The sequence below is a fragment of the Podarcis pityusensis genome (genome assembly GCF_964106645.2).
Source record: "Podarcis pityusensis genome assembly, chromosome: 9".
Classification (NCBI taxonomy): domain Eukaryota; kingdom Metazoa; phylum Chordata; class Lepidosauria; order Squamata; family Lacertidae; genus Podarcis; species Podarcis pityusensis.
In genome coordinates this window covers 22,976,124-22,989,775 of record NC_138034.1, presented here as the reverse complement: position 1 = coordinate 22,989,775, position 13,652 = coordinate 22,976,124, and the positions used below count along the sequence as shown (strand labels likewise).

Here is a 13,652-nt window from a genome sequence, read left to right as displayed (position 1 = left end):
GAGGGTGTTCTGTCAGAGGTTTTCTCTAACCAACTGGGCAAAGTGTCCGTGTTCAGCACTTTAAGTTGTTGGGGGAGGGGGCTGTTTTTGCTTTTTGTATATTTTTATTTATCGTCAAGAATAATATCTAGCTACAGAAGAATAAAAATGTCCTCAGCAGTAGAGGTATTTGTCATTTTTGAGTCAATAACAATCAATAGCAGGTTGATGAATGCAATACATCAGCTAACAATAGAACAAATAAATAGGGCAGCCCCTATTTCACTCTTTTAGTGATGATTTGGTGACATTTTGGGGTCTCTTCCAGATTTGGCACTGTGTACACGTGCATGATTGCTGTCTGTCGGACACGCATAAATCGGTTCTTGCCTGTATTAATACTGGGCTACATGGACTCCATATGAGACACCTTCCTATGTTCTTATGTGCCGATCTAGAACAGGAATAAATACCATAGTTCCCTCCTGTTGACATTAGTCTACAACTCTTATCAACTCCTATAACCATGACCAATGGTCAGGGGATAACAGTGGTTGTGGCTCAACACATCTGGAGGCTACCACATTAGTTACCCCTGCTCTAGAAGTAAAATCTCTAACTAGGTGTGAGTATCTGCATTTTGTCTATACTGTAATGCACACAAATGTAAATGTGTGTGCATGGCTATAGTACCACATGATGCACACTTCCATTTCCCAAGCTACGGTTGGAAAGGTACATTTCGAACTGATTATATCATATTACACACCTAAGTAAACATACGTAAACTAGAGCTGTGAGAGTCAACAATCCCCCCCTCCCAAAGCTCCAAAAGAGTGTATCATATGACCTAAATCTCCATAGTTAAATGTTTAAATTACGTGACAGAGGGCTAGTCTATCATGAGTCAAAATTCTTTGGACTGAGTTGAAGTTGCTTTACATTTCATAATAAAATATTGTATAATCTGACATCTGCTGAGCCAGATGTGACCCAACAGATGCTTTGCCAAAAATATTGCATTGAGAATATATATGTTTTTATTGAAAGGCCAGGTGCCTTTCCATGAAAATGCCTAAGAAAAGAACTGCAGATGAGTGCTAAATAGATTAACACATTTTCTGACTTGTTCCTGATGTGGATTACATGTCAGACCGGAAGTAAGACCAACTTCCTTTCAAAACCAGGTGTTAGGTTATTTCAGTGCTGGTTCTCAGCTACAGCACCTTCAAGATGGACGATCAAACTGAGAATCCTCAGGTTGTATCTAATCTTACTGAATACTCTGCCCAGAATGAGAATGACAGCACCGTTACAGCAGTGGGCCCTCTCTTTTTCTAGGAGGCCTTGGCACACGCCCAAACTTGCAGAAGGACTATAACTCAGTGGTAGAACACTTGCTTGCATGTAGAAGGTCTTTGTTTCATTTCCTGGCATCTTCAGGTAGATGTCTCCATATTGAAACCCTGACGAGCCAATGCCAGTCATTGTAGAGAGCAAGATGGACCAATATTCTAACTCTGTATAAGGTTATATAACTGTATAAATATATATAACTCTATATTTCTATGGTTATCCTCCACGGAGGCAGCCATGATTCTGAGGTAAAAGTGAGCCTCTCACGCATTTTAATTCAGGTTTTCTCAAATTTTACAGCATTTACCAAGAACATGAGGCAGGACAAACAGAGACCTGGGAATCAGCCCTAACACATATAATATTCACAACAAGTTTTCAGAATATGCTTGAAGCCAACAGCACATTTTTCATTATATATAACATATATTTATTTCAACAATATATTACATTTCTTTCTACGCAACCAGGCTATAAATACTCTATGTGCCACTTCTGATAACTCATAGCTTCCCAAGTTTTGAAATTTTATACAAGTATTGAATTAAAAAAATACAAAAGTAAGAGCAGTCAAAATAGTTTCACAATGTCTTTTTTTAAAAAAAGGAAATATTGTAATTTACAGCACGTGTTAAAAACTCTGGCATACAAACACACAGAAAACTTTCTAACAACTCCTAGATTGAAAAGCATCAGTCAAAATCTGAGCAGCTAGTTATGCAACATGTCTGCGATACATGTGAACTTACTGATAATGCTATTTGCTGGGCTACATTGGCACTACATCAGGATTTCCCCTCTCCCCAGCAAGAATCACGGTTCTGTAAATCAAGAGCGACCAAATAAACAAGGATCACAAAAACATAAGGAAAACTCCAGGTTCATTTAGCTGAGCCTATATGTACTGACCAAGCCAAGACAGAATTGTCTGTTTCAGTGTGAAACATTCACTGATAGAACCTCAGCTGATCAAGGACCACACAGCAAAACATGACCTCTTTCAGTAAAAGGGATAGTCCCTCTGCTTTTTGCCAGTATCCACCAGGAAGATTTAGACTGAAGGCCCCTTTAATTGAAGAGAAATAAATGAAAATAGTTCAGTGAGCCCAGCAAAGTAGCAATAGCACCTTCCTGAAGACAGATGCCCAAAGACAAGAAAGGCACTGGCAAAATGGAAAATCCAAATGGTTCTGGCCAACCACTATTCCACATTCATATCATTGCATAGAAATGTAGTGTATCAATATTCCACTTCACGTACACCTCACAGTTCACAACACTGTAACCAGGCACTCTAAAACAGGCATAGCCCTGGCAGTGCTCGGTGGTGACTGATAGGCTTCTTGAAGAATGAGTTTGGATCCAGTATTCCACAGAGCATCTTCTCATCAAATAAGATGCAGTAAAAGAACACATATACTTTCCAGTTCGGTGAATGTAGATGTTTTGGGCGTCACATGCCACTGGCTCAAGAAAAAGGCCATGTTTGGTGCAAGTTCCAGTTATTCCTTCTTTTGGAGGGTTTCTTAAGCGGGAGGTGAGCTAAGAGGCATCCCAGCGCCATAGGCCAGTGCACTGCAAGTCTGAGAAGCATCTTTCCTGAGAGTTAAAAGTTCTGTTTCTTCACCACAGTACGCCGTAGTGTCTGTATCGTCTGAATGATATCCTGACTGGTAGCCACTTGTTGGATCTGAAGCTTCAGACATAACAGACTCATTACTTTTACTGGAGACCAGGCCACTGCAAAATAAAAATACAGAATTAGCAATTCCACAACACGCTCTGCAATTTTTTTTCCAGTTCAATTTTTGTTTTATTTTGCAAATAAGCATATACCACCAATGGTAATGGTAAAGGACCCCTGGACAGTTAAATCCAGACAAAGGTGACTATGGGGTTGCGGGGCTCATCTCGTTTTCAGGCCGAGGTAGCCGGCGTTTATCCACAGACAGCTTTCTGGGTCATATGGCCAGCATGACTAAACCGCTTCTGGCGCAGCGGAACACCACTGTGACGGAAGCCAGAGCACACAGAAACACTGTTTACCTTCCTGCCACAGTGGTACCTATTTATCTACTTGCACTGGTGTGCTTTCAAACTGCTAGGTTGGCAGTAGCTGGGACAGAGCAACAGGAGCTCACCCTGCTGTGGGGATTCAAACCACCAACCTTCTAATCTGCAAGCCCAAGAGGCTCAGTGGTTTAGACCACGGTGCCACCTGCATCCAACCACCATTGCATCAGGCACTGGGAGGGGTGGGAGGCTTCATTGACCCTGTTGAGATACCTGTTCCCAGGTGGTTCCTCTTCTCCCCAACATGAAGTTTGTCACTATATGAAACTTTTAAGTATGGGTGCCTGAGTTCCCTTGTTTACCTCCTCCCTACCCATCCCTCTTTCCTTCTGGGCCATGTCTTTTGGATTGTAAATCTGTGGGTAGGTACTGTCTTCAGTCTTAAAAAATAAATAAATCTTCAAGTGGCCACTCCTGTTCTAAACCATTCTGAAACACATACATTATTGCTCACTTGCCCCTTCTTACCTAAAGGGCAACATCAGCTGTTTAGATTTATCTTCTAGTGCCTTTAGCTCTTCCGAGGCAAGAATCATCCCACTGTCTGTCTGGTTATCCTGAAAGACATGTGTCAAATTGATCAATCGATGGCAAAGTGCAATGAGGACTGAAGAGCACAAGCCAAATCAAAGACTTACGTCGTGAACCACTGTTGTTACTGTTGGTTCTACAGGCACGTCTTCAAAGGTCTTTACACTCACAGGACGGCTTTTTCTTTTACTTCCTTTGCGGTGCTGACTGGAAAACAAATATATTGCCTTTGTCAGTGTTCCTGTAAGTTCAGGGGTTGCTAATGTTTAGGTGGGCGCCAATGGGCACTTTTTGTAATTATGAGAAAATATTACAAAATGGCTGCCATGGTGGAGTGGAATAACGGAACAGCTGCCATGGGGCATGAAGTAACACAAAATGGCTGCCATGCCTAAGAGTATCACAAACAGTGTTGGATGGTGGCCAAAGGCCCTGGTAGAGTGGAAGACAGGTAGATTAGTACCAGGTGGAGTCAGAGTGAATAATAGGCAGAGTCATCCCCTGAGTTGCTGTAAAAAAGATGGAGGTAAGTTGGAGGCCAACTGAGGGCAGACTGAAGTTGGTAGGGCAGTACCCCATTCACCCGAGTAGACCAACCAACCGTCACCAACCACAAAATGAGGGAGACATCCCTCCCCACTTGCCCATCAACAGGAAAAGGGCACTGACATCAGCCACCACCGCGTTCACTCCCAGGAAGCAACTCTTGGCACCTCTGTTCTGTTCAAAATAGAAGGGAGGGTGCCCATTCCTGCAATCTAATGAAATGTGGACATGTTTAAGAAGGGGTGTTCGGTGGAGCATAGGCCCAACCAATGCAAACAGGAACTGAGGAGGAAGAGCAAACAATATCTCACACATTGTGGATTCTAAGGGGTTATTTACTGAGACTTTACTGAGACACTTGCAGGCACTGAAGTGTAGGTGGGTCCCCACGAGGCAAGACACAGTGATAACAGCAAGAACCTTTATTGAACTAACAGAACTGGACAACAGGGGCAAAACCACTGCTTATATATATTTCTGAAGGTCTGGGCCACTCCCACTCCCAACGCTATCGGCTGTCTCAACTTCCAAGCAGCGAATCATGCCTTAGTGTTTAAGGCCCAATGGCAGAGGCCCAAATTCTGAAATGTTCTGTGATTGGATATCAAATCAGAACACAGGGGCTTAGAATCCTTAGTCCAGACTCAAGCTCAGGCCAACACAAAAAACTGAATACATAACAGGCACCATAGAAGGTATTGGTGGGGTACACTGGTGCCTGTGGGCACCATGGTGGTGACCCTTGATATAGCTGATAAGAGTGCTCTGCTCAAGCTTTTCAGTATCATCATCCAAGATCAGGGCAGCACAACCTGTGACCCACTGAGCCAAATGCAGCTCACCAGCGGCTACCTGCCTACCTGTCCAGGATGCAAAGATAGAGAGTAGTGAGGCAACAATTTGTGTCCCAGTTTTATTTCGTGGATCACAAATGGCCGTTGTCCTGAACTCCCAAATACTGTATCCATGAGTTCAGGGAAAGCACTATGCATTTGGTTCTGATGAGGTATTTCTCTCCAACCCATGGCTTTGACCGTGCTTTTGGTAACTTGAACTGATCTTGAGTCATTTGTAGTGAATAGAAACTCAAACTTTTTTCATCCCACTTCAAGTCTGTAAGTAAGGTTTGAGCAGAGGCTGGCAGGCTTCTGGCTTGTGTTTATGGCAGACACTTAATAATAATAATAATTTATTATTTATACCCCGCCCATCTGGCTGGGCTTCCCCAGCCACTCTGGGCGGCTTCCCAAAAAATATTAAAATACTATAATACATCAAACATTAAAAGCTTCCCTAAACATAATCATACAGTGGTACCACTGGTTACGAACTTAATTCATGCTGGAGGTCCATTCTTAAGCTGAAACCGTTCTTATCCTGAGGCGCGCTTTTGCTAATGGGGCCTCCCACTGCACGTGAGCCTCTGGCGCACGATTTCTATTCACATCCTGGGACAAAGTTCGCAACCAGGAACAGCTAATTCCAGGTTAGCGGAGTTCGTAACCATAAGCATTCGTAACCAGAGGTACCACTGTAATAATTTCAGGTGATCCATCTGCCACAATCATGTGCAAATCCAGGCTGGGGGGGGGGGGACTATGGCTGATTACAGGACAAAGTGTCTATATGAAACAGCCTCTTTTTTTACTTTTGATTCTGAAAGCAGTTCTTCTGAAGAAAACCCAAGAGACAATCTTATCTTAAAATAATTAAATAAACTTCAGTGGCTTACTGTTTTTCAGCATCTTTTCTCTCTTTTAAGATGCAAACTAACAAAGAAGTCTGGGTCACGCTCATAATTCTTTTCATTTGGACTGACTCTGCTGGAGACGGCAGCAGCAGCTGACTCAGCAAACTCACGCACACACCCTCCGCCCTCCAAGCGAATTGTTGAAGTTGGCACCGAACATTCCACAACTCCCCTTCGCCAAAGAAAACCATCTGAGCTGGAAGCATTCCCAATGCTCTGACAACAAGTGCTCCATATTCTCCTTGCAGAGGGCCTCAACAGCTACCTCCATCGCCAAAGTAAGGCACTGAAATTGAACGCTGATAGGTAGCCTAAAATGGAAGTTGCCCACGGCAGATTTGGTGGTGATCTGAGAATGGCACCTCTGACAGATAAACCGGAAAAGCTCTTTCTAGGAGGCAGAACATTTGAACAAATGGCATATTTACGTTGCTAAAATATTATTTTGGGGCCTTGATGGCAGGGTGGGGGGAATAAATGCCTTCAAAAGTAAGGATGGTTCATATACTCTACCGGACATCACTTAAGGCAATAGTTGGTCCAGCGTGTGGCCAATTTTTGGTGCTTTACAGATGAATAGTAAGTCTAGCAAATGCTTACTGATTATTTCTCTCACATGAATAAAAAAAGCATCCTGAAGTTCCTTGTTTGTTTGTTTGTTTGTTTGTTTGTTTGTTTGTTTAAGGGGGCTATTTTGGCTTGCTGGGATCTTATGCAGCAGGGTCAAATTCTTTTATTTCTGAAAACTTTTAATGAAGTTTACAGTTCCTTGGATATATATTTTAAGTCTACTGAATTAGTATATTGATTGTTAAATTCCACATTGGCCGTTTTAATGTTTATGTGAAAATTACGCTGAAATTCTGGTTTTTGTATGCTGGTTGTTTAGCCGTAATAATAAATATTGATGCTATTTTTGCATAATTGTTAATCATCATCATCAGGGGGCTGGCCCACCCTAGATCCCACATGAGGGCAAGAAGATGGACCCAAAGATCTGATTGCTCAGTACAAGCACCAGCTCCATGCAGCACTCATCCTGATTAGCTCAGGCTGTGCATGGTACACAGGTGCAGAACTTCCCCTTTTTTCTAGTATGGGGTTTGAGCCAGGGGCGTCCATTTTGTAGAACATATACTCTTCCAGCCACCTACCGCGCTGAGCATGACGACTGCCTGTGGAGGCTGCAAGACTCGGGGAGCTATATGGCTGCCTTGTTGTGTCCCTTCTTCCTTCCGAGTTTTGCTCCAAAAGCTTTCCTTTTGAGAGGCATTAAGGGATCTGAACCTCTGCCTGGGATCATTGGTGAGCCGTGGGCAGCATTTCTGTGGATGCCTGTCATTTTTACATTTTCAATTTGGGTGCTTCCTTCCTCACCTCCTGAGCCGGATGAAGTAACCATCCCGCGTTGGCGTAGTGGCAACACACCCCTCTGGTCCCAGCGAAATCAGAGTATGGAATTGCTCTACAAATATTGCAGCCTAGTGAACATGGCTAAATATAAAGACACAGCAACACAAACTCCTTCCTCTTTCTCACCACGATCCCCACTTTCAAAGAAAAATCTGGCAGAGAGGGAAACGCCTAGCAGTCCCTATGGGATTCTCATTAGGCTACAAACCTCAGTTCTAGCGTGCTGTCATAATGGAATTGAGAATTGCACACTTCCTCTTCTTCCCTGCAGGAAACAGGTGAGGTTGGCAGGGACAACCCAGAATCCTCTTCTATGTTCAGCAGGGGAGTTTGTGGGAGGACAATATAGTCCTTACCATCCTGATGTAGAAAGACAGACAAAAATAGGGTTTTTAAAGATATATATAGGATTTGCGGCTGGAGGCATGTCCCCCCCCCAGGGAGTTTACAGTAGTTTTTGGAGCATGACTTTACCTGGCGGACATTTGCTTGCAATACATTTCCCAGATGTTCCACCAAATCTGAAAAGGTGGGCCTTTGTTTGGGTTCCCCATGCCAGCAGTTCAACATTGTCTGATACCTGAGAGATATAAGAGAACGGTAGCAGTGTTACAAAGCAAAATATGCCCCAGGACAAGATCATATTCTGCTTCTTAGTGGTAAAGGTAAAGGGACCCCTGGCCATTAGGTCCAGTCGTGACCAACTCTGGGGTTGTGGTGCTCATCTCGCTTTATTGGCCGAGGGAGCCAGCGTACAGCTTCCGGGTCATGTGGCCAGCATAACTAAGCCACTTCTGGCGAACCAGAGCAGTGCACGGAAACGCCGTTTACCTTCCTGCTGGAGCGGTTCCTATTTATCTACTTGCACTTTGACGTGCTTTCGAAGTGCTAGGTTGGCAGGAGCTGGGACCAAGCAACGGCAGCTCACCCCGTCGCAGGGATTCGTACCGCTGACCTTCTGATCAGCAAGTCCTAGGCTCTGTGGTTTAACCCACAGCACCACCTGCGTCCCATAGTGGTAGGTAATAGCTAAGAGCAACAAGTTGGTCAATACTGTACTGCCAGAACAAGAGAAAAGTCACATTTACACCATTAAAGCACATTTAAAGGACACGGCCTCCCGCAAAGAATCCTGGGAACTGTAGTTTGTTGAGGGTGCTAGGAATTGTAGGTCTGTGAGGAGTAAACTGCAGTTCCCAGGATGCTGACTGTGACCAAATATTTGACTTATTGCGCTTCCTTCTTCCCTGCCATTAGTAAAAGAGTCCACTGGCCACTGGTGGCTGAATTAGAATGAGATTTTTTTTTATGACCCTCTCCTAAGTAAATTATCCATTTCTGAGATAAGGCATGTTTGCATCAGTAAAAATTCTTACATTTCAGGTGTTGTATAGTCTGGCGCCCTCATCCTTGTTCCCTCTTTCAGTCTTCTGCAGAACTCCTCATCAATCTTGACACCAGGGTATGGCGAGGCTCCTGAAATGACAGATTTCCTTTTAGTAAGGTGCTTAAGGTGCTGCTGTTGATTTTCAGCGGAATATATGTCAGTTCACTGAAATAAGAGCTAACTAAAATGATAGAAGCTCAATTAGACTGGATCTAGAGAGACTCACTTACATTGGACAGGGAAATAAAATGACTTTTTGCATGAACAACAGTCATAGAATGTTCCTGAGATGTGCAGATATTTGATCTGAGTTTCATATTGCCAAGCTCTCATTTTTCATTATTATTATTATTAATTTGTAAATTTTAATTTGCAAGGAAAAGAAGGGGGGTGAGATTAAGTAAAATTTGAGGAGTGTCACCATCCTTATCATCATCAAACAGAGAACCGTCCTGAGACCTCCGGATATAGAGTGGTATATAAATTCAACCAATCACCATCCTCATCATATTACTAATAACAACAGTAAATTACCATCAATGAAAACTATCCAATTTCCAACCAGGAAAAGGATGCTTATTGCCAGAAGTGAGACCCGTTAAGAACTGCAGTGGCAAAGTTTCCTTGAGATAGATTGGGCACATCAAGAAAATTATACAACTGCTTATCCGTAGAGAATACATTTATGTTTTATTAGAGCAAGATTATAAGCAATTATTTATCTTGATTAAAAAGAATATGGAATATTGGTAAAGCTCATTTAAAGCCCACTCTATATCCCCATCTTGCTTTCTCACTGAGGACTAACAGAGTGCAGACTACAAATACATTTTCTATTCTGTAGCTGAAAAACATGAACTAGTTTGCCTGCAAGTTATGGAGACATGGATAGGCATCTAAAGGAGATTGCATTCATTAACTCGGTTATCAAAATGTGAGAAGTATACCATGAAATCCTATGGGAAAGGAGGGAAGGGATGCAAAGGTAGTTTAACCAGCCATCTAAAGCCTTGCCAACGTTGCTCTGTTTTTGCTTTGTTTTTCTTTGAGCAGTTTCTCTCCCACTGGGAACAATGGTAGAAAAATTACCAGAAAAGACTTAGCTGCTAAGCTGGTTTAAATGTCTCCCTGGCCTACTGGGGAACCGAAATGACTCTGAATCCAAGCATTTTCATGTGCTCTCCTTCAAATGACCCTGAACCACCTCAACAAACATTTTTTGGCACTTCCAACAATGGAGTTCTGACCCCTTGTTTTGCAGGATCTCCCTCTCAGAAGTCAGGGTTCTGCCTCTGATGTTGGGGACATCCTATGGCCCATGAGATGCCCTCCAAGGGCCCATGGGATTTCACCCTGGGTACCCAAAGTAATGTGACTTACCTAAGGAAAATATCTCCCACAGCAGTACACCAAAGGACCAAACATCACTTTGAATGGTGTATACTCTGTCAAAAATGGTTTCCGGTGCCATCCACTTTAGGGGTAGTCTAGCCTAAATGTTTATTAGCAAAGCAATAGACAAAAGGAAGCATTAAATATATGCCACAATGTCATTGTTAATATCTTTTCCAAGTAAACGTCCCACTATTTCGGAGACTTCGGAAACTTACATCTCCCTTCCTGACATAATCCGGATCTTTGTAGATATCTCGGGCCAATCCAAAATCACAAATTTTAACCACGTTGTTCTCCGATAAGAGGATATTGCGAGCTGCCAGATCTCTGTGGATACACTGCAAGAAGAGGAACAATGGGCCTGTTATTTGGGTTGTTCCAAAGAGCTTTGTTAACCTTGTCTTAATTGGTATCTTCCTTGCAAGGCTCAGCACTTTGTGGGTTATTAAAATGAATGTCCCAATAAGGCTTAAATGAAACTCAGAGTTCATGCTGAGACACAGTCTTTTGCACTGCCTTAGACGATAAATGAGAGAAGATAAATATTTGAAAACACATCCATAGACCTTCCATGTGTGGGAAGACTTGACATGAGAACACTTTCAAACAAGCAGTACCAACTGTGGAGGTATAGTACATGCAACACAAACAGGTTGAAATTATGGGGTAGGCATGGCAAGAGAGACAGACCAAGAAGACTTCAGAGCCTGCTCCACCTGGACTCTCCCTTCTTCACACATACAGAGACATCTACCAACAACTGCTCTGTGGAGTAGAACATTAGATGTTGGCTCTCGCTGCAGTGGGGCCAATTGTTTTGTTTTGAAGGTGTGTTTCTTGGTGAATCCAGTATACAGTGGTACCTTGATTTGCGAACTTAATCCATTCTGGAAGTCCGTTCTTAAACCAAAGCGTTCTTAAACCAAGGTGTGCTTTCCCATAGTAGAGGGAACTCAATTTACACTCAACAGGAAGCAGAACATGTTCTGCTTCCAAGGCAAAGTTCACAAACCAAAACACCTACTTCCAGGTTTGCAGCATTCTTCATCCAAGTTGTTCATAAACTAAGCTGTTCTTAAACCAAGGTGCCACTGTATTTTACAGATGATGTGTGTTTGAGAACCATGGCTTACATCACCCCACCCCACTGACCACTTGAAAATTGTTGAGTCTTGGTGGTCCACCTTAATGATTTTTCTGACTGTTTTAGCAATTGTAATGTTCTGCATTAGATGCTGTACGATTTTTTAAAAACTGAATTTTATAGCTTTTTTTATTTCTTATATACTGTATTTTATTGTGTTACAATTTGAATTCCGTAGGATTCAAACCACAATACAATAAAACATAAAGAAATAAAAGCAGCAGCAACAACAAAAATCAATATGAGTATTTGAAGCGAGAGATTTGCCATCTCCCCATCTTTAACCATAAATCCACAGACATGCTGCAGAGCTGATGGATGAAGCTCATGGACCACGTCCTCAGACAACAGTTTGGAAATCCCTGTTGTAAGCCACTTTAAAAACTCTAGTCAAAAAGGGAAATGTGCATTAAAATGAATTAAAAGCCAGTGTATGCCTGGTGACAGGTGAATTTACAAGTGCTGACATCTTTACCAAAGAACTTTGCAATAGCAACTGCTTTAAATCAAGAGTGTATAGCAACGTTGAGTGAACTCTGGCACTATCCTTATCACAATCGTTTCCAGTGCCATGCAGTCATCTGACAAATGTCATTTCCCCCCAAGAGGAATGCCTTACTTTCCGCGAGGCCAGGAATTCCATCCCCCGGGCCACCTGGAAGCTATAGCAGATGAGGTCCTCCAGGCTTAGTGGGTTCTTGCAAGGATCTTCAGATGTTGCTGCAAAGAGAAAGGTCAGTGTATATAAATGCATCATACACTGCACATCCTGATTAGCACTAGGTAACACTTAGTATACAGAAACCCCATCCTTCCTTCATTTCTGGCTTCCAGGTGTAGGGATGCTTGGAGCTGTGCAGTGGTAGTTACCCTCAGTGATTCAGCATGGAAAAGCAAGTTAGAATGTCATATTGTTAAAGGAAACTTCCATACTGCACCAACAGCTGCACAATGAAGGATATAACATGTGTATTTTAGATACAAAATACATATTTTCTTTTAAAATACATTCATAAATTGTCAGCGAATTATCAGCGAATGGTACAGGAACACCTAATCCTATAAGAATGGGGAAGCCAAGGAAACACACTTTGATCTCAATATTCTAAAGCCATGGATAATGACGTAAGACGAAAACCCACCATCCCCCTCTTCTAAATCGCAGAGAGATCGCTCCTCTCCAAAGCCGGAACTGGCTGAGCTCTGGCTGCTTGCAATGCTGTCCAGACGTTTCTTCGGGTCTGCAGAGACTTCACCATTTCCCTGCCTGTACCGAGCATGATTGGCCTACAAAGTTTTAAGAAAGAAAGAAAGAAAGAAAGAAAGAAAGAAAGAAAGAAAGAAAGAAGAAAGGAGGGAGATAACAGAACTTGCATTATTCTATCATGACAGAAAATAAAGGGGTGAAAACTCACACCTTATTAGAAAGGGAATATGGATGAGCAGAAGGGACGTGGGTGGCGCTGTGGGTTAAACCACAGAGCCTAGGACTTGCCGATCAGAAGGTCGGCGGTTCAAATCGCCGCAACGGAGTGAGCTCCCGTTGCTCGGTCCCTGCTCCTGCCAACCTAGCAGTTCGAAAGCATGTCAAAGTGCAAGTAGATAAATAGGAACCGCTCCGGCGGAAAGGTGTTTCTGTGCGCTGCTCTGGTTCGCCAGAAGCGACTTAGTCATGCTGGCCAGCTCCCTCGGCCAATAAAGCGAGATGAGCGCCGCAACCCCAGAGTCGGCCACGACTGGACCTAATGGTCAGGGGTCCCTTTATCTTTTATGGATGAGCAGTGATGTAGGAGAGCTGAAAATAATGCCAATATATTTCACATCTGGCAACCAACGTGCCCCTTTGGTTTCAGATAGTACACGGGTAGACGAGTCTTAAAAACCCAAAGCACAAATTTCCAAGGCCCTCTAGCAGCTATAGCAGCTCATTTACCAGAAGTAATGTATTGAGTGTTAACTCTGGAACTGTATACTTGATTCTGACCAAACTAAGCCTCCTAGAACACAGTATACATCAGGGTTTCCTAATGATATAACAGAGTATAATTTAGTAATCTACCATGAGAATAATGGAAATG

General features: G+C 42.9%; 1 protein-coding gene across 1 annotated transcript in view; it reads right to left on the bottom strand.

Annotated features, from left to right (window-relative positions):
- Nucleotides 1-1,576: 1,576 nt before the first annotated feature.
- KDR (kinase insert domain receptor) overlaps nt 1,577-13,652 on the bottom strand; it is a 50,015-nt gene continuing 37,939 nt past the window's right edge. Inside the window, exons 21-30 of the mRNA XM_081021469.1 lie at nt 12,717-12,861; nt 12,194-12,294; nt 10,646-10,768; nt 10,416-10,527; nt 9,025-9,124; nt 8,123-8,228; nt 7,857-8,008; nt 4,047-4,146; nt 3,877-3,965; nt 1,577-3,075 (exon numbers count right to left, since the gene is read on the bottom strand). Coding sequence (XP_080877595.1) covers nt 2,862-3,075; nt 3,877-3,965; nt 4,047-4,146; nt 7,857-8,008; nt 8,123-8,228; nt 9,025-9,124; nt 10,416-10,527; nt 10,646-10,768; nt 12,194-12,294; nt 12,717-12,861 — 1,242 coding nt within the window. The 3' untranslated portion in view covers nt 1,577-2,861. The remainder of the gene's footprint in view (nt 3,076-3,876; nt 3,966-4,046; nt 4,147-7,856; nt 8,009-8,122; nt 8,229-9,024; nt 9,125-10,415; nt 10,528-10,645; nt 10,769-12,193; nt 12,295-12,716; nt 12,862-13,652) is intronic.